Source organism: Micromys minutus (assembly GCF_963924665.1).
Source record: "Micromys minutus genome assembly, chromosome: 10".
NCBI lineage: Eukaryota > Metazoa > Chordata > Mammalia > Rodentia > Muridae > Micromys > Micromys minutus.
In genome coordinates, this window is record NC_137979.1 from 52,251,592 (window position 1) to 52,274,611 (window position 23,020).

The 23,020-nt window shown below is 49.0% G+C and overlaps 2 protein-coding genes across 3 annotated transcripts; both read right to left on the bottom strand.

Annotated features, from left to right (window-relative positions):
• Nucleotides 1-7,200: 7,200 nt before the first annotated feature.
• GH1 (growth hormone 1) lies at nt 7,201-8,608 on the bottom strand (the record flags this gene model as incomplete). Its single annotated transcript, XM_080922464.1, has 5 exons — nt 7,201-7,401; nt 7,617-7,778; nt 7,921-8,037; nt 8,254-8,414; nt 8,599-8,608. 5 exons carry the CDS (start codon nt 8,606-8,608, stop codon nt 7,201-7,203), a joined length of 651 nt encoding a protein of 216 aa, XP_080778590.1.
• Nucleotides 8,609-18,191: 9,583 nt separating this feature from the next.
• CD79B (CD79b molecule) lies at nt 18,192-20,818 on the bottom strand (the record flags this gene model as incomplete). 2 transcript variants are annotated; one of them, XM_080923868.1, is made up of 6 exons in its annotated part: nt 18,192-18,290; nt 18,383-18,424; nt 18,697-18,815; nt 18,986-19,297; nt 20,012-20,062; nt 20,755-20,818. In XM_080923868.1, the coding sequence occupies 6 exons, from the start codon at nt 20,816-20,818 to the stop codon at nt 18,192-18,194; spliced, it is 687 nt and encodes a 228-aa protein (XP_080779994.1). The 2 variants fall into 2 exon arrangements, with proteins under 2 accessions (XP_080779994.1, XP_080779995.1); XM_080923869.1 differs by lacking the exon at nt 20,012-20,062.
• Nucleotides 20,819-23,020: the final 2,202 nt, after the last annotated feature.

Below are 23,020 nucleotides of genomic sequence, written 5' to 3' on the forward strand. Positions count from 1 at the left end.
CTGACATCATCAAGGGTGCTGGCTGGTTAGGGTCACCCTAGTAACCCCCTGCATTTTCACTTTGCATCAGTGAAGTCTCTTACCTAGTTTTCCAGCAAAACAAAAAGCCCAGGACTTACAATGCAGCGAAAGATGGTTCAGATGTGTGATCCCCCAGCCTCAGCCTGCTGAGGTATGTACCATCACACCCTAGCTAACTTTTGGAGGGTAGCTTTAAAGTAGAAGATGGAATACTTCCATGAAAGTGGTCTTAGGGTACCACACTCTGAAGTCCTTTCTGGTAGAGGCTAAGTCCCAGGTTTATTCTCCCTCTCTGTAAGAATTGTCTGTTTATGTCATGTGTTATCAAGCCACCTGGGATGGAAGTATACAACCCCACAGCAGTGTGCTTAACACACAGATGGGGCTCTGCTCTGTAACCAGAATTCTCTGTGACTGGTTCACCCTGTGTTGTAGCAGCTCAGTTTCCTTCACAGGTCTTTGGAAGGACTGTGTCCACCTAAGTGATGCCTGAAAAACATCAAGGCAGGTCTTTGCTACAGAGCTGTCATAAAATGTCTACTGAGATGCTAGCTATGGAAAAATAAAATAGGCTTTGTGAATCTGAGTCTCTTCTCCCGTTGTCAGAAGTGAAGCTTGTGTTATGTTAAGCCAAATGGTTGCATTTTCAAACTTTGAGTATAGTTTCCAGTTGGTAACATGAGCAGCCAGCCTACAGCAAGTGATGTCTCAGCTCAGTCAGCAGCCTGGTTTTCCTGCTCTCAAAACCAAAGCTCACACTCTGCCCAGTTTCCACCTTACAGATACTAGCTAGAAACAACTCAGCATCAGATACCAAAGAGTGTCTCCCTTTCTCCCTGGACCATCCTGAATCTGAGTCTAAAGAATTGGTATAAAAATTATCCTTTGGTTTTGCCATTCAAGGCAACAGAGGGCCCGTGGTAAACAAAGTGTTGTGTCTGCTTCTACAAACTTAGACTGTGCGAGGAATGCGCTCACTTTCCATTGCTGTGACAAGTATCAGGTGTGCCAACCCACAAGAAAGAATGGTTTCCACTATAGTCTCCAAGTCTTCGTTGTTTGGGCTTGTGTAGAGGCAGTATATTGTGGTGGGAGCACTGAGGGGCCTTCCACATCATGGAAGCTGGAGGCAAAGAGAGAAACGTGAAAGGGCTGGAATTTTAGGAATTCTCTCAGGACATTTCACTAGGCGCCATCTTGTTTCATAACCTCCCCATTGTGCTACGCTCGGGGAGCCCTTCAGACATGGACCTTAGGGGGACCCAGATCTAATGATCCAAATGAAGGCACATTCATTTCTATGACCAGAAAGGTGTGGTTTATTTAGAGAAAGTCTAACTCAGGACCTAGAAAATATTTCAAGTTTGTAAATCAGTATTCCCCACAAGGCCTTCAAAATGCCAATTTCCACACTGAGTTTGGTGGTCATCTTCTCTAGGTGACCACTTGGGAAAGTCCATTAGGAAGCAGGTTTAAGGCAGATACACAGACCACCTTAACCCAGGGACCTCATCATCTTACTGTCTTGGATTAGCTGCACCAGGCCTGGTCAACATCAATCACATTTGCAAATGCCACCTAGGAAATACCCAAAAAAGGACGATGTCCATTGGCTTACTAGGCCCAGCAAGGGGAGCTAGTGGTTTAGACTGATGTGACTTCTCACTGCCACATGGTGTCACTGTTATCAGATGACCCTGCTAGGTCCCTGTTGGGTTAGCTGCCATGGATCTCAGATGATCCTGCTGATTCCTGCCTGGCTTTCCATTCCATGGTTACATCTCTCATAGGTTAACGCACTGGCTGGTTCTGTGTCAAATTGACACAAGCTGGAGTCATCACAGAGAAAGGAGCCTCAGTTGAGGAAATGCCTCCATGAGATCCAGCTATAGAGCATTTTCTCAACTAGTGATCAACAGTGGAGAGCCCAGTCCATTGGGATGGTGGTCCTGGGTTCTATAAGAAAGCGGGCTAAGCAAGCCATGAGGAACAAGCCAGTAAGCAGCAGTCCTCCACGGCCTCTGCGTCAGCTTCAGATTCCTGACTTGCTTGATTTCCTGTCCTGACTTCTTCCATGATGAACTGTGTCTGGAAGTATAAGACAAACCCCAACTTGCTTTTAGGCCTTGGTGTTTTGTAGAAGCAATAGAAACCCTAACTAAGACAGTACCTGTGTCTCTCTTTCATAGTTACATCTTTTGTTTCTGTTTCTGTCTCTCTATGTAGTCCTGGGTGGCCTGAAACTTGCTATGTAGATTCTACTGGCCTTGAATACATAAAATATTTACCTGCCTCTGCTTCCTCAGTACTGTACCACCCTACCTGGAACATAAGCCTAGACTTTAAAAACCCTCAGAGAATTCTTCTTTTTTTAAATATTATTTATTTAATGTATATGAGTACTCAGTAGCTGTCTTCAGACAGACCAGAAGAGGGCATCAGATCTCATTTCAGATGGTTGTGAGCCACTATGTGGTTGTTGGGATTTGAACTCAGAGCAGTCAGTGATCTTACCTGCTAAGTCATCTCTCCAGCCTCTCCCCAAAAGAATCCTTAGCAATATTGGCATTATTCCATCAAGATAAAGGGCAGGAAAAAAATTCTGCTAGAACTCCATTCCTTGGTAAGCTCTCAAGCTTAGGACCAGGGGATCGCTGGAAAGGGTATATATGTCAAGTATCTCAATTAATTTAACTGTCCAAAGTTGGTACAGCTTAAAGTCACCTGAGAGTCACAGTTAAGGGTTTTTTGTTTTTGTTTTTTCCAATTTGGTTATCCTGTGACCTGTCTTGGGGGTGGGGCTTATTCATGTACTAATATAGGAAGGCCCATCCCACTATGGGTGGTGCTATTCCCTGGGCAGGTGATCCTAGGCCACAGAAGAAAACAGTCTAAGCGCGAGTCTGAGAGCAAACCAGCAAGGAGCTGCTCCACGGTTTCTCTGAGTTTCTGCCCTGACTTCCCTCAGTGATGGATTGACAACTGTAAGCTGAAAAAGACTCCCTTTCCTCCCTAAGTTGCTTTTCGCCAGAGTTTTATCACAACAACAAAATGAAACAACACCAGCAACTGAAAACTCACCACTGACCTTCGGGTTAGGCTAGGATTAGATCCTGCTGTGCCCTGAGCTCTCTCAGTCAAATGGGGTGGAGAGCACAGGGGGAGGATGCCTCTGCGAGCTCACCACGGAGATCTGCAGCACTTGTATTAACTCCATAGGACAAGCTAAAGAAGACATGGGACAATTATGACCAGGCTAAAAAGCTTCATGCTTTAGGAAAGAAGAACTCGCCTGCTAGTACAGTTCAAAAGGCCATTAATTATGCTCCTTAACCTGGCACTTAACATGTTTTAAAAATGTGTGTGTGTTGGGAAAAAAAGAGTCTTCCTATGTAGCTCAGGCTAGCCTCAAACTCACTGTCCTATACCTCAGAATGTTGGCTTGGCAAGGTTCTCAGCCATTTCAACTTCAGAATCACCTGTAGCAACACTAGTCTTATGGTCAGAAAGCCAGAGACTTCCACTCCCAAGACAAAGGTCAGAGATTCTGACCTCAGTGGCAGGAAGCCTCGGACACTGGGCCTCTGGTTAAGAGATGTGCTTTGTTTTGAATGCTAAGTTTCCCCCTACAAACTATATGTTTGAGTGCTTGGTCCTCAGCTGGTGACACTGTTTGAGGGAGGCCATGGAATCTTTGGGTTAGGGGCTCGCTGGTAGACAGGTTGCCAAGGGCAGGCCTTGGAGATATACCATCCTGGGCCCAGACTGCCATCTCTACCTCCCACTCCACCAAGATGTGAAAGATGCCACCTTGGGTTGTGGACATCCCAGCTGTTACACCTTCCCTTGACATGATGAACATTGGAGCTGTGACCCAGATTCAACTTTTTTTTCCTTAAGTTTCCCCTTAGATGAGGTATTTCTGTCACAAGGACCAGAAAAGCACCTGATGGGAATCTCTGATGGGAAATGGGATAGGTGCCAAATGACCCAGGGAAAGAGGCGGTTGCCTAGCAACACAAGGCCGATGCAACAGCAGAGTTACCCTAAAGCAAACAGCATGTGGCTTTGCCCCAGGAAAACAAGACCTTCAAGGGGGAAAAGTGGACAAATGACCCAGGAATGGTCATAGAAATCAAGAAGAATTCGAGATATACCTGTTGGGTTCTTCCTAGTGTGAGCCGTGTCAATCTTACTCCTCAGGAAGATTTTTCACTAGAAAAACACTACTTAAAATTTTTTTAAAACTATGTGTAGTACTGCATCTCATTTTAAAAAAAATTATTTATTTTTATTTTATGTATGTGAGGACACTATCACTGTCTTCTGACACACAGAAGAGGGCATCAGATCCCATTACAGATGGCTGTGAGCCACCATGTGGGTGCTGAGAATTGAACTCAGGACCTCTGGAAGAGCAGTCGGTGTTCTTAACCACTGAGCCAGGCCTTCTCTCATTTTTAAAGACAGGGTTTCTTCATGTAGCCCTGGCTGTTCTGAAACTCTTCCATAGACCAGACTGGCCCCCAATTTGGGATTAAATCTCCTCCTCCCAAGTTCTGGGATTAAAGACGTGCACCATCGTGCCTGTCTGGTACTGCATGTCTTTAAGTGCTTAATGGGACGAGGCAGGAGGATTACAAGTTCAAGGTCATCTATCTAGCATGACCTTATTTAGAAAATAGGTTGTTGTACCAGGTGTGGTAACACATGCTTCTGTTCCCAGAACTCGGAAGTCTGGATGAAGCACAGAGATTTTGACACCAAACTGGGATGCTGTGTCCTGACTTCACCTCCCCCAATGTGACAAAAAAAAATACATAATATAAAAGTTACATCTTCACTGTTATGTGCCAAGCATCCCACACTGCAACTGTCAGTCAAGGGAACTTTTTATTTAGTGACTGTAGAAACAAATGTGCCACCGGGTATGGGTGTGCAGCCAAGCTCTAATGGAAGCCTTCACTCGAGGGGACAGGACCAGCACTGCTCAGACTGCCTCAAAGCAAAGGGTCCAGCTTTTTTATCAGTTGCCAGTGTGGGCTGAGGTCTGGTCATGTACTAGCCTTGAATACAATCTTTTTTATATTGTGTAAGGTCTGGAGCAGTAGTCATTTGACGTCTGTATTATCCTGGTTGTTGTTATTTAAGATTAATGAATTTTATTTTTGTGTATGTGTGTGTGTCTGTGTGTCTGCCATATATGTTCAGATGAACATAGAAGCTGGAAGAGGGGATTGGATCCCCTGTAGCTGGAGTTACAGGTTGTTGGGAGCTACTCAACGTGGGTGTTGGCAGTGGAACTCACGTGCTCTGGAAGGACAGCAGATGCTCTTAACCTCTGAGCCACCCCTCCAGCCCCTCATCCTGATTTTCCTGGTGCACTTGCCCAGGCTGATCCCAGGGATCAGAGTAGGAAGCCTAGAGAAGAGATAAGAGACTAGGGGAAAGACACAGATGCTACTCTTAGTGGGAAACATGGATTAAAACCCAGGAACTCATTCACCTCTGTCCTCACATGGTCCTTGACTAGCTCATCACCATCCATCTCCAGAAGGCTTTGCACATTTCATAACTGTTTATTCTGTATCTACTAACTGGCATGCGCCCCATTGAGTCAGAATACTTCAATGGAATGAGTTGTCTTGGTCTCTCATCTCAGAGAAGGCCAAGGTACAGCTTTGACTACACTGTTCTGAATCTAAATCTGAATCCGGCTGCTACAGAAGTATGACACCAACATGATCAAAGCCATCTATTAGCGGCATTTGGTGCCATAGTTATCAAATCCAAACAAATGAACAAAACAAAACCACCCTTGTAAGACTGAGGACCACAGCAGAATCGCATTCCTGAGCAGCAAGGTCCTCTTAGGTCATTTAAAATGTTTCCCATAGATACTTGCTTCCGATATCCAGTCTTAAATGAAATCTCACCTCAGAGGGTTTTAGAGACCTATTCCTTCATGGTAAACAGTGACAAGGTCAGAGGAGCCCCCATTTAGCTAGGCCCTCAGTTCTTCTGGTCACAGTGGTCCCTGCCCTTCCCTGTCATAGCCTTCCTTCACAAGGAAGCCTCGGGTCAATGGTGGCTTATCCCCATCTAATAAGCTTTCTCTGTCTGATACCTGTGTGTGTGCGTGTATGTGTGTGTATGTGTGTGTGTATGTGTGTGTGCGTATGCACATGCACATGTGTGCAATGCACATGGATGTGCATGCTTGTGCAGACAAGAGGATAACTTCAGATGTCATTCCTCAGGAGCCTTACTTTTTGAGACAGGGTCTCTCACTGGCCTAGAGTTGATGAAGTGAGCAGGGGTCTGCCTGCTTCCACTGCCCCAGAGCTGGGCTTACAATCTTATGCCACCATACTTGGGTTTCTTGTGTTTAATGTGGATTCTGGAAATTGAACTCAGACCCTTGTGCTTGCAGGTCGAGCACCGTACCGACTGTACCACCCCTCAGCCCCACTGGGATTACTGCTGCGGTCTTTATCTTATAACCTTCCCTCCACACCCCTTACCCTACGTGAGAGAGAGGTCGGACCTGCTAGGCTAGCCTCCTGCCTTGGCCTCTTAAATGCTGGGATTGTAGGTGTGCGCCACCATGCCCAGCTTCCCAACTCATGTTTGAACTGCCTCCGTTTCCCAAGGGTAGTTAATACAAATGAAAACCCATTTTAAGATTTCCATACAACAGTAAACCTGTGATTTTACCCGTTTTCTCGTTTCCCTTCTGTGCTTCATCTGCTTTTCATTTCTTCCTAATCTGGGGGGAGAGGGGGACAGGGAGCTGTTTGGTCTTCCTGATTCTGGCTGGAGGAGGGAGGAATGCCTTTGAGTACTTTATGGGGGTGACCTATGGCCTCATCAGCGTCTGAATTCCCAGAGAGCTGGAATTTTGGCCATCAGGTGGGAACAGACTCATTGTGTAACGGAGAAAGTGGTGTGTTGGTTATATTTGGTCCAGGGAGAGCTCGGGCTGCTCTCCTATCAGCCCACAGGGTTCTTGCAGGTTGGTTTCCAGGACACACTGACACAAAGTCTCCATCCCATGACAGAAAGACATCTAGCCGAGAGATATGATGCATCTTAATTTTATTAGGTCAAAGCATAGGGTTGGCCGTTGCCAGGGTACAGAGAGGCATGGGAGAGTGCAGCAGAGACACTAGTGTGTGGCTAGAAAGCACAGCTGCTTTCCACAAAGCGGCGACACTTCATGACCCGCAGGTAGGTCTCCGCCTTGTGCAGGTCCTTCTTGAAGCAGGAGAGCAGCCCATAGTTTTTGAGCAGAGCATCATCGCTGCGCATGTTGGCGTCAAACTTGTCATAGGTTTGCTTGAGGATCTGCCCAACACGGGGGCTGCCATCTTCCAGCTCCTGCCGTGGGAAAGAAGGACAGGAGACTCAAGAGCTGTGCCTTTCCCCTTGCCAGGACCCAGACAAAGGTCTGGGGGCTTCATAAGGGGAAATGAGTAAGAAGCCTTCTTGAGGGTCTAAGTCCTGACCAGAGAAGAGCAGTGAGCCCCCAGCTAGGCTCCAAGTAGAGGTAATGGTCAATATAATCCCAGGCTAGGGACCCGGTCCATCCTCACCTGCATCAGAGCCTGGATACCCTCTTCCAGGTCCTTCAGTTTCTCATAGACACGGTCCGAGGTCCCAAACATCAGGCTGTTGGTGAAGATCCTGCTGAGGAATTGCACGGGCCCCAGCCATGACTGGATGAGCAGCAGAGAGAAGCGAAGCAATTCCATGTCCTGAGAGAAAAAAGGGCTGGGTGCAGTGTATTGCCCGGTGACCTCTGCCTAGTACTCCCAGGTTACCCCAGCTTCAGGGAAGAGCTGGCCCCTGGCCTGGAGGGAAAGAGGATTTGTGCAGACAAGGCCTGGGCCTACTCACGGTTCTCTGCTGGGCTTCCTCCTTGCCTGTGGGGGCTGGGATTGTCTCTGAGAAGCAGAAAGTAGCCTGGGCATTCTGAATGGAATAGCGCTGTCCTTCGGGAATGTAGGCACGCTCCTGGAGGAAGGGTAGTCACTGAGGGACCAGCTTGTGGCTCGCTGTCATTACTATGTTATGGAGGACCCATGCTGTTTCTGCTCATCTTAGCATTGGCTAAGATCCTATCACCCCATAGTTTCCTCCTATGGCTTCTTGGGGGGCAAGATTCCGGGTCAGGGTGGGATCTGCCCCTTCCTGCTTCCGCAGTCAGATACCCATCCCCGGGGAACTTACGAACTCTTTGTAGGTGTCAGCAGCCAGCTGGTGCAGGTGCTGGGCTCGGAGCACAGCATTGGCAAACAGACTGGACAGGGGCATGGCGGGGAACGCACCAGCCTCCTGAGGCCAGAGCAGGCAGAGCAGGCTGAAGGTCAGGAGCCAGGAGGTCCGAGAGTCTAGAGAGAGAGACATAGGGCAGGAGAAGCCTGGGAGCAACGACCAATCTCCCCCAATCCCCATAGAAACCCAGAGCGTTCCCAACATGGGCAGAAGTTGGGATGCACTCACATTAGAAGCCTCAGATCCATCTTCAGGGCCCCGTGGTCCAAACCACCCCCTGCGGGATTTGCGCATGCTTACCTGCAGCCATCGCCACGCAGTGATCTGTCCACAGGACCCTGAGCAGTTTGGAACCTGGGCTCTAGGATGCTGGACTTGGTCCCTTGCATGCCCTTTTTATACCCTACCTGTTTTCCTCGACCCCAAGGCTCCTGCCTTTCTCCCTATACATTTATTCATGGCTGGGGCCACTGACAGCTTGTGCTGATGGATAATTTAGAAGCTCCTCCCACTCATTGCGTTCCCACTCCTCTCCTGCGGTCACGTCCTGATCTTATCTTTCCATTACCACCTTTGCCAGGTTTATGGACACTGGTTATGCAAGATCTCAGCTACAGAGCCCACCCAATGTGTCCTTTTGAGTATCTTGAATCCCGGACTAGGAAATGCTGGCAGGGTACCATTGTTTCTTCACTGGGACGAGGGGCAACAGGCCTCTCCAAGGAAGCATTGTCCCCATGGATGTTTCTTTTTCAGCTACGTGAGTGTGTGTGTGTGTGTGTGTGTGTGTGTGTGTCCTCAAGTGTGTGCATGTAGGGACCAGAAGACACCTTTTAGGGATTGGTTCCATCTTTCCATCATGTGGGTCCCCGAGATTGAACTCAGATACTCAGGTTTGGCTGCAGATGCCTATACCTCTTTGGCCATTTTATTGCCCTTATTTTGTCCTCTTCTTCTTCTTCTTGAATCTAAATTTAAAAAAAATCATGTGCTGGATTTAGAGATGGGTTATATGGTAAGAGAGCTTCTTGTCCTTCCAGAGGGCCTGCGTTTGGTTCCCAGCAACCATGTCAAGTGGCTCACAGCCATGTGTATACTCCAGTTCTAGGGCATCTGATGCCCTCTTCTGGTATCCATGAGCACTCTCATACATGTGACATAGACTCACACATACACACCAAAACAAAAATGTGTGTGTGAGAGAGAGAGAGGGAGGCAGAAAGGGTGGGGGGGGTTGGGGAAAGGAAGACCCTCTTCCTCCCTTAGCAGCATAAACTGGTGGAGGGCAGCTGAATGTAGTGCTAACGCTGACCACTAGAGGGTGCTGGCCACGCACAATGCTCTCCCACAAGCTCTAAGTTGCTCCTTGGACCTGCCATGCAGCTTGTAAAACCAAGAAGAAAAATTCCTGTAAACAGACGTGGACCTCAGGTGCTTCCCCCTACAGCCCTGAGACCTTGGGCACCTCAAAGTTCAGAAAGCTCTTCAGGGTTTTGAGCCTTCTGGCTGAACTGGGAATCAGGGTGGGCACTCTGAAAGAAGCCAATTCACCCACTGTGTCTTATTCCCTTAGCACGTGTCAAGGGTTTATCAGGAGGCAAATATCATGCTCTCCTTCAGTCCCATGGCCGATTTGGGAATGTGGTATACACATCACACCCATTTTCCAGAGGAAGAGACTGAGGTTCTGAAAGAATAAATTCAAGAGCTGGTTCTGCTGAGGGAGCAACTCCTTCAGCCTTGCAGTTCTTGTGACCCATGGCCCCAAGGCCTCTTATTCCTAGCACCTGTGTGGAATCACTCAACCATTTTAGTTTCTGAATCCTGAGTACTGGGTCTTACCCCTAAATGTCAGGGTCCCTTCACCTCATTTCGATTTCTGTCGGTTCCCTTCAGAAAATGGCCCAGGACCATGTGGTGCAGACGGGAAAGCCCACAGAAGACAAAGGCAAGGCCACGGACGGCTAGGAGGTGTCAGCGTGTGGAGCTCACTGAGTCCCCAACACTCCCTGTATTTAGATCTCTTCTTACCTTTGGATCTTGGGATGTTTAATCTTTGATCCAGCATGAAAGTATACATACACGAAAGTAAATCTTTCCAGAAGTACTGGGGACTCCACACCTCTCCCCATTGAGGACCAAAAGATATAACCTCTAATCCTCCCCCAAGCATTTCCCAACAGCTTTCCCTGATTTATCCAGCACTCTGAGGAGGCTACTAGGGGCTAGGTCTGTGGAAGGCTCTGGGAGTTAACTGAAGATACAGGAGCTAAGAAAGAAGGTACCTCTGAGAAGTGAGAGTAATTGACACCTTTTCTTGCCACATCAGAACTGAAGTGACTCCAGAATGGAGTTGCCAAGGAGACCTTAGGGACCCCTGGGGATATGTCTTTATAGACCATTAGTATGACAACCTCTAGGCCAAGGAGGTGAACTGAAGATAAACGTGAGATCAGAGGGGCTTGGTGATCTTTCCTTTAGTCTGGACCATTTTAGGATGTCTGGTGACAGAGACCAAAACCAGAATCCATTCCTACTAGAAGCTAAGCTTTGACTTAACGTAGGGTTTGTCCAACCCTTCTGGAAAGTTGCCCAGTCTTGGTGTACCAAGGAGACCTCTGGCGACTTCAGGCTTAGAGGCTGCCAAAGAGAGAAGCTGTGACCACCATCTCTGATTCCAGCCTTCAGGAATTTATACCGACACCTCCAGTCATCTCTAAGAAGTACCCATTTTAGAGCTGGAGAGATGGCTTGCTTATTAAAGAGCTTGCTTCACAAGCATGATGACCGGAGCCTGGATCCCCAGCATCTAGCCTTTGTAAATCAGAGCATGGTTACTTATACTGTGATCCCAGTGCTGGAGAGGCAGCGACAGCAGGATGCCGGGAACTGCTCTAGATGGATCTTTGAGTCTGAGGTTCAGTAAAAGACCCTTTCCCTAGAAACAAGGTGAAGGGGCTGGAGTGGTGGCTCAGCAGTTCAGAGCATGGACTGCTCTTGTCGGAGACCCAAGTTTGGTTCCTAGCATCTCCAAGGGGCAGCTCACACTGCTTGTAACCATAGTTCCAGGGGATCCAATACTGTCCTCTAGTCTCCATGCTCTCCTACATTCATGCACACACACACACACACACACACACAGAGAGAGAGACACACTCAAAGTACACATAATTTCAAAACAGTAAAAGTAAAACCGGGTGGACAGGGCTGAAGAAACTGTTGACTTCTGGCTTCCACACACATTCTCACACGGGTGCACACACTTACACACATACATGAACAATACAGACATATACAAAGAACACCCCTTATAACTTCGCATCCATGGGCTTCTTCTATGTTTGGAAGCCCTTTGTGTTTGCAGACTTGACTGTCTCTGGGCTTCTCCGTTCCTACCAAGCAAGGTCACAGACCTGATCCTAAAGCAGTCTCTCCTACCCTTTGAGGTTCAAGTCTGGGGGTGGAATAGAAGCAGTCTCAGTTTTCTAATTCTGGTTGTGGGGGTGCCCTCGGGAGGGATAGGGATAACTCTGCACACTCCTCAGTGGGAATTTGTAGCCTGCCCTTTCCATTTCTTGCTCTGTCCTCTTCTGGAGGTCAGAGTTGGTTATTGCATTCACACACACACACACACACACACACACACACACACACACTACATAGAAATGCGCAAACATATCCTTGCTCAGGCTACCTTGGACCTCGCTGTATAGCCTAGGCTGGCCTCAAACTCATGACCCTCCTGCCTCAGCATCCTGAGTTCTGTGCAAGCTTCCCTTCTCCAGCTAGTCCACACACTTTAACACTGTTGATCACTCACTCTATTGAGACTCTAAAGTTGTTTTGTTTTTCAAGACAGGGTTTCTCTGTACAACACAGAGAGCTATCTGCCTCTGCCTCCTGAGTGCTGGGAATAAAAGCATGCACCACCATGCCGGCCTTAGACTCTAAAATTTAGAGAGTACTATTTGGGGATTCCCAAGGGCCTTTCCAGGAGAGGTGTGTTTCTGAAAGCCCACCTTGTGGCAGGAACTGTAGTGGACAATAGGGCATGTGTGTCTCATTTGAGAGCTGAGGATGTGGAGGCTTCGAGATAGATTACCTGGGTCTTGTAGTTTCTAAGGGATGAGTCTGTAATCTTTCTCCCATGCACAGTCCTCTAGAAGCCTGCTCTAGTAAAGACAATGGGCCTGCCCAGCGCGGACAGGATCTTCCTCAGTGCACAGAAGCCCTCACACAGATGTTCACTGAAGGTAGGAGGAATCAAATGCAAAGGAATTGAATGGGGCCATCCACAGAGGCTAAGAAAAGTCACAGGAGAAAAAACAAAAAACAAAAAACCAACCCTATGCAGCCTGGGTTAGTGAAGCCGACCACACCATCCTTCCTTGTATTTGTACTGCACGTTTCAGTGTGCCTCGTGGTTTCACTTCCTGTATCTTCTTGGACCCTGGAGTTCTCTCTCCCCACAATGCAACAGAAGGCTCTGAGTAGGAGGGTCTTAGAGGGCTGAGTGGAAGGCTGGGCAGCCACTTTGTATCAGTGGGGGGTTGTTTACGCTGGGGGATAAGTCTGTGAGCAACTGGACAGGCAGATTAGCCTCCACTGTGGAGGTTACTCCCCAGGGAGAGAGACTTATTGAAGAAGTTCTGGGGTAGAGAGATACCTCAGTCAGTAAAGCGTTTTGCTTTGCTAGCACGGCGGCCTCAGTCAAATTCCCCAGGTCCCATGTTTAAAAAGAAAAATGGTTGGTAAGTGGATTTTTCTTATAATCTTGGTGCTGAGGAGACAGAGGCAGGGGATCCGTGGGGACAGTGAGCCAGTCATCTTTGCTGACTTAGTCAGTTCCAGATCGGAGAGAGACCCTGTTGGGGAAAAAAAAAAACAAAAAACAAAAAACAAAAAAAAAAAAACCAACGGAGTAGTTCCATCAAAAGTTGTTCTCTGGCCTCCATATGCAAACACACATATGAACCTGTATACTCACGCACGTGTGTGCACCCACCCCTACATGCACACTTACACAGGCACACACACAAATGAACAGAAGTCTGGGGTGCTCATCCTAATGGGTGCCCTCAGTAACTGCTCCCCAACTCTCACCTTGTCCTCACGTTACTTGTGATTATCTGGTCCCCATTACCTCACTGTTATCTTTGCAGTGGTTTTCCTGCCTTTCTTTTACTCATTCCCCAACCTGTCCTAATTCTCTCGATGAGACAGAGATCTCACTGTGTAGCCCAGGCTGGACCCAAACGCTCTATCATGTTGCCCTGAGTGCTAGGATTGCATCCAGGTGTATGGAACTATTCTCATGCTACGCCACCGAGCTTGTGCTGGCGATACATCCGCCCTAGATCCATCCGCCCGAGACCCATCCGCCCGAGATCCATCCGCCCGAGATCCATCTGCCAAGGCAAGCATTGTACCAGGGAGGCAGGCGTAGCTCCGGGAACAAAAAGCAGGATCTTTACTTTTTACTAGGGTGAGAACTAGTCACCCCATGGAAGAAGCAGGCAACCTGGTTTGGTACTGGGCAGAGGAGCAAAGAGTGCGGGTTCGCGGGAACAAATGGGGAAAATTTGGAAAAGAGAACCAAGGGAAACCAGCTACAGATAGCAAGTAGACATGTCGTGTCTAAAGTGGTTTTACTAAAATAAGTCTTTCATTATGGTTTCTTTTTCTTTCTTCTTCTTCTTCTTTTTTTTTTAGTCCAGCCAGACTTGAAATCAATGTAGCAACTCTCTTGCCTCCGCCTCTGTAGTTGCTTTTAAATCAAAGGGACCGGTACTCGAGTGTACAGCCACATATTCATGGAAAAGCAGACAAGGCTGCGCGCTCCCACTGACAACACAAACAGGCCTGTGCTTGCTGAATCTGGACCCTAGTGGTGTCTGGCTTCTCCATCCTGACCAGTGGAGGAGGCGTATCCTAGGAAACATGACTGTTTTAAAAAAGATCTTTCCTCTTTCCTTCCTTCTTTCTTTCCTTCTTTCTTTCCTTCTTTTTTCTTTCTTTCCTTCTTTCTTTCCTTCTTTCTTTCCTTCTTTTTTCTTTCTTTCTTTCATTCTTTCTTTCTTCGTTGTTTGTTTTGACAGGGTTCCACCTTGTAACCCAGGTTGGCTTCAGATACAAACATGTCCATCCTCCTGTCTCAGCTTCCCAAGCTCAGGACAGATGGGGTTACAGATGTAAGCCACCACACCAGGGTCTGATATTTTGTTTTTTTTTTTTTTTTTTTTTAAAAACAAACTGTACTAGGATCAGTCCAAATGTTTTTAAACAAACTACTTTCTGATTGAACTCAGAATTTAATGCCTGTTAATTTTTGTTCTTTGCGGTCTGCTGCATTTCCAAGGAAAGGATCCTGGGTTGGGAAAGGCACCCCCAGTTGAACATTGGTATTTTTATTACAGTGAGATACTGGGGGATACCATAGTCCGGGGTGGGGGTCAGCGCCAAAGCTCAGGAAGCATTCAGGAAGTCCCCAGTTCTCAAATGGCCTTAAAAACCTCAGACAGAATCAGGCAAGTCCAAACAATGTTCCCAGGTGCCTTGTGAGGCCCTGTCCCCCATACAGGTGGCACAGCTCGCTAGACAGTGGCTAGAGATGAGAACTATCTGCTGTTGCCACCCAAACAGAACTTTGGTACTGTGTTTTTCTCTCATCTCTGATTCTGCTGGAAAAACACCCAGAGCCATGGGTCAGATGGCCCCAGGGCAGGCAGCACCTGCACCGAGAAGGGCCGGAAGTCAAGCTGGAGCGGAGGAGGAACCATTCTGTGCTTAACCCAGGGCCTCGAGGGACTGGACTGGATTCCCCCAGTGGGCAGTGGGGCATGTGCCCACCCAAGGCCTCTGAGCTGAATTCGGAAGAAAGGAGGCTGGTCCTGGCTCCTATTAACATGGGAATGGGAAAGTTTGTAATAAATGGGGAGAGTGGAACTCTACAAACCACAGCTCTTTTAAACCGGAGTCCCGGCCCATCAGGGGTTCTATCCCCAGTCCCGTCCTTCCTCCTCCCCTTCGGTTTTATTGCTGCCCCACGAAGGAGACAGCTGTGAAGCAGTTGGCAGAATGGACCTGGTTGTGACTGTTGGCTGGTTTTTCTGAGTGTGCTAGGCTTTCTTCCTGTGAGTATGTTATGGGACTAAGATTACTCCCACGGTTAAGCTGGGGCTAAGCAGTATCCTGTAGATGAGGACAGGGTGCTCCACAAAGGTTTGGGAGCACCTGAGAGGCATTCAATACTTACTTGTTGTGCTCAGAAATAGCGTTTGGTTCCTGTTGTGTACAAGCTCCACATGTTTTAGAATTCATAGAATGAATGAGACAGAATGAAAAAAAAAGTAGACAAACTTAATTATTTCATGTGACATTAAAAAAAAAAAAATCAAAGCCTGGCAGTGGTGGTGTATGCCTTTCAGGAGGCAGAGAGGCAGGTGGATCTCTGTGAGTTCGAGGCCAGCCTGGCCTACAGAGCAAGTTCTAGGACAGCCAGAGCCACAGAGAAACCTTGTCTCAAAAAACACGAAGATGAGGGACAACAAACCAAGAACAACGGGACCCCAGACAGGCTGGGAAGATGCCTTGGCTGGCAAAGCGCTGGCCACGTAAGTCTGAAGACTTTCATTCAGTTCCCAGACACGTGCACCCCGGCATGGCAGTACACAACGTACTCTCTGTGCTGGGGAGGCAGACGGTAGATGCTTGGGGCTGAATGGCCAGCCAGGCTTGCCTAATCTAAGGGCCCCAGCTTACTTAGAGGCCTTGTCACACACATTCATGAAGCACTCCGTATTTTTCTGCCTGAGAAACACCCAGTATCTGGCTCAACTTCCTTCAGTTTTTCAGACAGTCCTCAGTATCTTGCCACGGTTGGCCTTGAGTTCAAGCCCTTTCCTCAGCCTGGGTAGCTGGGTTCACTAGGCATGGGTTATCATGGCTTGTGGCAGCCAGATTGGATTTAGGATTCCCATGTTACAGATGAAGCACCTGCAGTCTGTGAAGGCCCTCACACCCATATGGCACAGATAGGTTTTCATTGCCTGTGTTAATTCTAGGAGTCCAGGGATCCACCAGACAGACCCGGTAAAACCAGAAACCCTCCTGAAAGAGAAAAACACCCTAAGGAGGGCTCCTCCATCCAAACTAAGGAAGTTACCATCCTGGGATGGTATATGTTAAATGGGGTGCTTCTTGTCCAAACGACGGCAACGAACATTTCAAGGCCCAGGGAACCCCTGCTACTGAAATGTGGCCTCCCGTGAACCAGGGTGGCCCCAAACAGAGGAGATCCTACTTAGGGGAGAAGTTAAGACTCCCCCACCCTGGCTGGCTGCTTGGTCCCTAGTGGAGGTAGGGGACAGAATTAGCCCTAGTATGCAAAATAGCAGGAAAGTAAGGGCTCCAGCTCAGTGAAGGCAGATGGCAAAACAAGCCAGTTCCCTCTGGCAGCCCAGACCAGGTCAGGCCAGTTCAACTATCCTGCTCTACTGTGTGACAGGGACTCTGACCCGAAGCCCCAGACCCATGTGCCCTACCTACCTATCCCACCCTGAATTCTAATGGCGCCTGTTGTCTCAAGTCTTTCCCCCACACTGGCAGCTGCCCAGGGTAGAGATTCCCCCTGCCCGAATCCGAAACAGGAATGGCAGAGATGTGTTACGGGTTCTGCCAAAGTCAGTTAGGGAGTGGGGTACCAGCGTGGGTTTGGGAGGGGTGCTCCGCTTATATAGGCGAACTGCCCTGGGCTTCCTGGTTGTTTAAGGGGCTCCCAGTTACTCTCACAGGTGGTAGGTCAGGCACTAGAATCCGTGGGGGGTGGGTAAGGATGCCTTCTTTTCCTGTGATACTGGGATTACCCTGAACAAAACCCCCCAACATTCACCATTTGAACCCTGTTTAGGAATCAATCTATCAGTCTCTCTGTCTCTCTCTTTCTGTCTCCCTTTCTGTGTCTCTCTGTCTGTCTCTGTGTATGTCTCTCTCTGTGTATGTCCATCTCTGTGTATCTGTCTCTGTGTCTCTGTTTCTTCATAGCACTGGCTAAAGTCCTGGGACTCACTCTGTAGAGCAGGCTGGCCTTGAACTCAGAGATCTAAGAACCTCTGCCTCCTGAGTGCTGAGATTAAGAATGTGTGCCACCACACCCAGCAGGAATCTCTCTCTTAATGGTTTAATGAAGAGCAGGGTGAGGGTATCCCTGTTCATCTGAAAGATGGGTTAGAAGCTCTTTCTCTAGCAACTGTTCCAGGGCAGAGTTGGATGGGGATGTGGCTGCAGGCCCCAACTGGGCCTCCAGAGGGAAAGGTAGGGTGACTAGGGCAGGCACTCCCTCCCACAGTTTCATAAACCCGCAGGTACCATATTCAGATGTCACCATATCTTACGAAACCACACCAACCCAGCCAGCTCCTAGAGATGGATATCAGGAATGCCTCTGGTATCAGACACATTGTTTATTCCACAGGAGGAAGGGCTGTAGGCTTTAGGTGATCCCTGGGATGAGGGAGAGCAACGGCATCTGGCATTCCTTTCTGGAACCAGTGTGGAACCTGGTCATTCTGGACTCCTCAGGAAGCCAGTGTGCTCTGAGTTCATTTGCAGAGTCCAACAAGTCTCCGCTTTCCTGTCCCAAACATGGGGACAGATCCTGCATGGCACTTGGGTCAAGTCTAGTCCCAGAGAACTCCTTACTCTATGTCACCACCCTATTGTCCATCCACCCCAGGCCCTTCAGCGAGAGCTGGGGACCAAGGGCTAGAGAGAGAGGTGACATTGATGGTCCAGCTCCAGACATGGCCGGTGTATCCAGGAAGCAGGGAATGGGCTGTGAGCCAGGCAGTTTGGAAGCAGTGAGGCCCAAGAGTTGAGCATGATGAAGGTGGTCCTCACTCCTGGCCTGGGTGCTCTCCCACAGACCACTTTACCTCCCCTGTCCGAAGAGTTACTATGTCTTCATAGGTGGCTGTCTGGTCAATGTTCAAGCCCTAGAAACATGAATTGGAGGTCAGATATGGGCTGCATCACAATGAAGGGTAAGGACTCCAGCTCAGAGCTGCTAAGAAACTCCGTCCCTTACCTCGTAGGTATGATCTTCCTCCATCCCAGCCTTGCCGTCATCCTGCAGGAGTGTGGGGATGGGGTGGGAAGAGAATGCAGTTCAGAAGGTTAGGGTCCTTCATCTCTGTCCCCTGATGGGCCAGGGATGTGGGTCTGGGTCGGGGAGAGGAAGAAGGAGTCTCTAAGACTGACTGAATGAATGCACAGGACTTGGGGCTGGATGAGCAGCCACAGAGTCTGAGAATATGGAGACCCTGCCCATGTCCTGTCTGCCCTGTGCCAACTTCCCAGCCTTCCTGAGCCAGCCCTCCCCCTACCAGCTCCTATGGGCACCTTGTCTAGTAGCAGGAAGATGGGCACAGTGATGAAGAGGATGATGAGGAGGGTCTGAATCATGATAATGCCATCTTTCAGAGTGTTCCGCCGCTTCAGTTGGTCCAGCGTGCTGAATCCTGGGGTGGTAGGGCAGGGCATGAGGCTGGAGTTGAAGGTTAAACATGGCGGGTCTATGGACACCCTCGGGATCTACTACCCAGCAGCTCTCCTGGAGGCTCTAGGGCCATAGCCACCTCCCCTGGTAGGTAGGCGGTATGATCTATAGCCACCTAAGACTTGCACACACCTAGGACTAGAAGTTCTGTGCCGCAGCTCTCAGTGACATCAGAGTTGCCGCTGTTGCATTTTTGCCTGCAGAAGTAGATGCCGTTATCCTCATACTGGATGTTTTGGATCATGAGGGTGAAGACAGAGCCATTCTGGGACTGCGAAATGTGTCCCTCTTCTTGGGACAATTCCTGGGGCATCTGGTTCCCTTGCTTTCGGAACCAGGAGATGACAATACCCGAGGAGTTTGTGTAGCAGTGAAACTTCACCACGGAGCTCCTCTTTTTGGCTATAAATCTCGGGTGCTGCCAGATCTGGGAACAAGAGCTTCCTGTGGACATCAGTGTAAGGTTCAGAATCAGGCTTGGCGTCTTCCTGTCGCCCACCCTAGTCTACCTTGGAAGACATTGCTCTGGGTTAGCCTGTCTGGAGCATCAGGTTTACGAGGCAGAGGTATGAGAAAGCAAACTGTGTGAGGCTACATACCAAGTTAGATCTTCCTGATCTAACCTCTGTCCACTTGTCTTTCCTTGAGGGGGATTCTGGAACCTTCCCATTGTTTTTTTATGTCCACTGGAACAGCTAGATCCAGGCCCCATCTGCAGGACAGTCTTTTGGCCTGATTGGGTACTTTAAATCTTTCCTTTACCCTTTCTTACACCCACTCCAAATTCTCCAGGGCTCCCCGCTGTCCCCAGGGTGACAAAGGTTGAATCCTTAGCCTGTCACGTGAGGCCTCCCTTACCCTACTCAAGGACCCACTCCTCTTGGGGTTCTGGCCTGAGAGGTTTGTTGGGTTTCCAGTAACACAGACTCAGGGCTGTGGCCTTGTGGGATCCCCTGTAGCTGTCCTGCTCTGAACCCCAACCTCGGCTTAGATCTGGCCCTCAGTGGCCAGGGCTGCGGCACAGTAGTCTGAAGAGAACAACAACTGTCCAGAAATGGAGCCGTAATGAGGCCTTGAGGAGGTGTTAGTGTGGACACTCTAGACAGGGTTATGTTGAACCGATACATTTGTCCCAGAAGTGGTGCTGAGGTAACTAACCTGAGAAAATCTGTGGCGGGTCATTGTTTGTCATTGCTGGTACCGGCTCACCTGGAGGGTGAGAGGAAGTGGGCAGGGCTAGGTCAGGCCTCTCTACCCTCAGTTGATTGCCCCACCCTTACCCCCTCCACCTCCCCAGAGCTGCTTCCTCCTTCCGGGACTACAGCTTCAAGCCCCTTTAGTTCTCTTTCCCTGTCCCTGTACTGTAGAGGCAGAAGTAAGGTCGGGGTACGAGAAACCCCATTCCCAGGCTCCCTTCTGCCCTTGATCCTTAGGCTGGCCTGTAGCATCTGTGGAAATGAGAAGGAATCCACAGCCAGGAAGGCTTTCCCAATCTTTCAGGCAGAGAGGACTATTCCTGGAACATATTCTTTCCCAGGATATAAGGGAAGATCCTTTTCCACGCAGTACCCCCAGGGCTTCCCTAGAAGCCACATGCTACAAGCCCCCCAACCCTCCACCCCTGCTCTTCCAGGTCATAGCTGCCAACAAGATTAATTAGTGTCTTGTACCGAGCTAAGCCTGATGATTCTCTTCAGGATGGAAAGGGCTGGGACCTCAGGCCCCAAGCCTACCATTAAGACCCACAAACTGGGCCCAGGACAGTCGGAGGGAGACAGATAAGAAGCAGAAGGCAGAAGACAAAAAAGCTGAGCAAGCAAGAGACTGAACTGAGGCATAGAATGGAGCCCATAGGCCTGCCTCGAAGCCAGCGGGCCTCTTGGCTGTCACACAAGCCATACCTGAGAGGAGCAGCAGGAGCAACAGCCAGTGGCAGGGCACAGAAGACAGCACCAGTGTGGCCATGGTCACTGCTTTGTCTCTGAGCCCAAGAAGGTTTGGGGGCAAAACATGTAACTGTGTGTCAGCCCAGGCTGTAGCTTGTGTCCTCTCCGCCTCTTCCCCATTAGGCCCCTTCCTGCCATGCAAATTGAGACCCAGAGGAACCATCCCTCCAGGGACCCTAGGGGAGGGCAGCTTCATCAGCTGGTCGGCTAGGACTTGAAAGGTGGTCCTGCCTGGGCAGCACAGCTTTGGATTCTTGATGGAAACCTTGGGAGGGGAGGTGTTCCTGAATCTTCTAGGGACAGCCAGTGTTTCTCACCCCTTCTCTCCCACCTTGGGTCATCCCTTCGGTCAGCTGCTCTCTGCGGTTGCCTTGCTCTGGAAGATCTGGGCCTGGTGAATTGGCGAAACACATATCCATCCTCTAAATCAGTAGTTCTTTACCTGTGGGTCTCCACCACACAAGCATTTCTGAGGGTCTCAGGAACCCCCCCCCCACCATGAATTTATTTTTGTTGCTACTTCATAACTGTCATTTGGCTACTGAGCAGTGTCTCGGTTCCTAGAACCATTGGAAATAGTGTATTCTCTAATGGCTGTGACCCACAGGTTGAGAACCATTGCTTAAATGAATCTGACCTTGACTCCTTTGCCCTGGATGACCAAGGAAGGACAATTCAAGAGACAATCTCACATGGAGAGGCCCAGCTTCTTAGAGTACTGGAAGCCGTGTTAAAGGTTGGCTCTGTGGGAAGGACAGCCTAGAGGTTCTTTTGCAAGAGCATAGCAACTAATAGAAGGAAATACAGCCTTCTGCTAGTTGCTAAAGCGGGGTGGTGGTAAGCCATCCCTTTAATCCTAGCACTGGAGTCTACGGAGTGAGTTTCAGAACAGGCAAATCTTGTCTTAGAAGAAGAGGAGGAGGAGGAGGAGGATAGACCCTCAACACAGCCCTCTTTACCTTATTTGCTGTGGGTTCCTAAAGGGGCTGGACGTAAGTAGAAGCCACTTAGAGAATCCACTTAATCATCACAGCTTTTCCAGGGTAGGATGTTGAGGTCATTGGAGTGTTGTATGTAGCTCTAGGGATCCTGAACAAGGAGGGTCATGGGGGCTGAGATGGAAGAGCCCTCTGACTCTGAAATGGAGGATCTTTGGTCCTACCTGACTAGAGCATTCAGGGCTTACTCAGCTTTTGCCCCAGGGTCAGTGCAACTCTATTTAAAAAAATATTTTATTTATTTATTTATTACATATAAGTACACTGTAGCTGTCTTCAGAAGGGCATCAGATCTCATTACAGATGGTTGTGAGCCACCGTGTGGTTGCTGGGATTTGAACTCAGGATCTCTGAAAGAGCAGTCAGTGCTCTTAACCACTGAGCCATCTCTCCACCCCTCTGTGCAACTCTTAAAACTTTGGGTGATATCCTTGTTGAGGGTGTGACCTACACAGCTACATGTGACAGACATGCAGCTCCTGACCTGCAGCCTAATCCCCTCTGAGTCTTCTGCACCTCTTAGTGGCTTCTTTCTCTGTCTTGTCTTCCGATCCCTAAGAAAGACGGACACTAAGTCTTCAGTAGCCTCTGTTGACACTCACTGCCCGTGTGGCTGACAGAGTGGCCCAAATTTGCAGAGTAGCAGTGCCCTTCTTCCCTCAGCGGTGTTGGAAGGCGTGGTGTGGGTCGGACGCTCCTACCTCTGTTCTGAGCCTCTACCTCACTTGACAGAGTGAGGGTCAGCCACTGAGGGAGTATGGTGGGCCTGGGTCCTGGGCTATGGAAACTGGGGATCAGAGGGTTAAATTTGTGTCTGAGAAACAATTCATTCTGGGTAGTTCCATATGTTTTTGATTCTTTCCAGATGTTCCCAATGTGAAAAAAGAATTCGCTAAAAAGGTTCAAATATTCAGCTCACAGGAGAAACAGTATCACCTAAGGTCAGGACAGGGATCCTAGGTCCTTCCCTGGCAGTGAGACAAAGTCCAGGGTCCTCCCCTCTCATTAGACTAGACCCTTCTGAGGCTCTAGTGATGGAAGTCTTGGTTGGCTATAGAGTTAGGGAACCTCAAGGTTGAAAGGTTAATAGCAACATTTTCAGGGGTCACACATGTGCCACCCAGGCTGTGTGGGGTGGTACTTGCTGAGGAGGTAGTTCTAGGACTCAGGTGTAAGGGAGGGCACAAGGGGTTGGCAGGGGGTGGCTGGCATCAACATCCTCT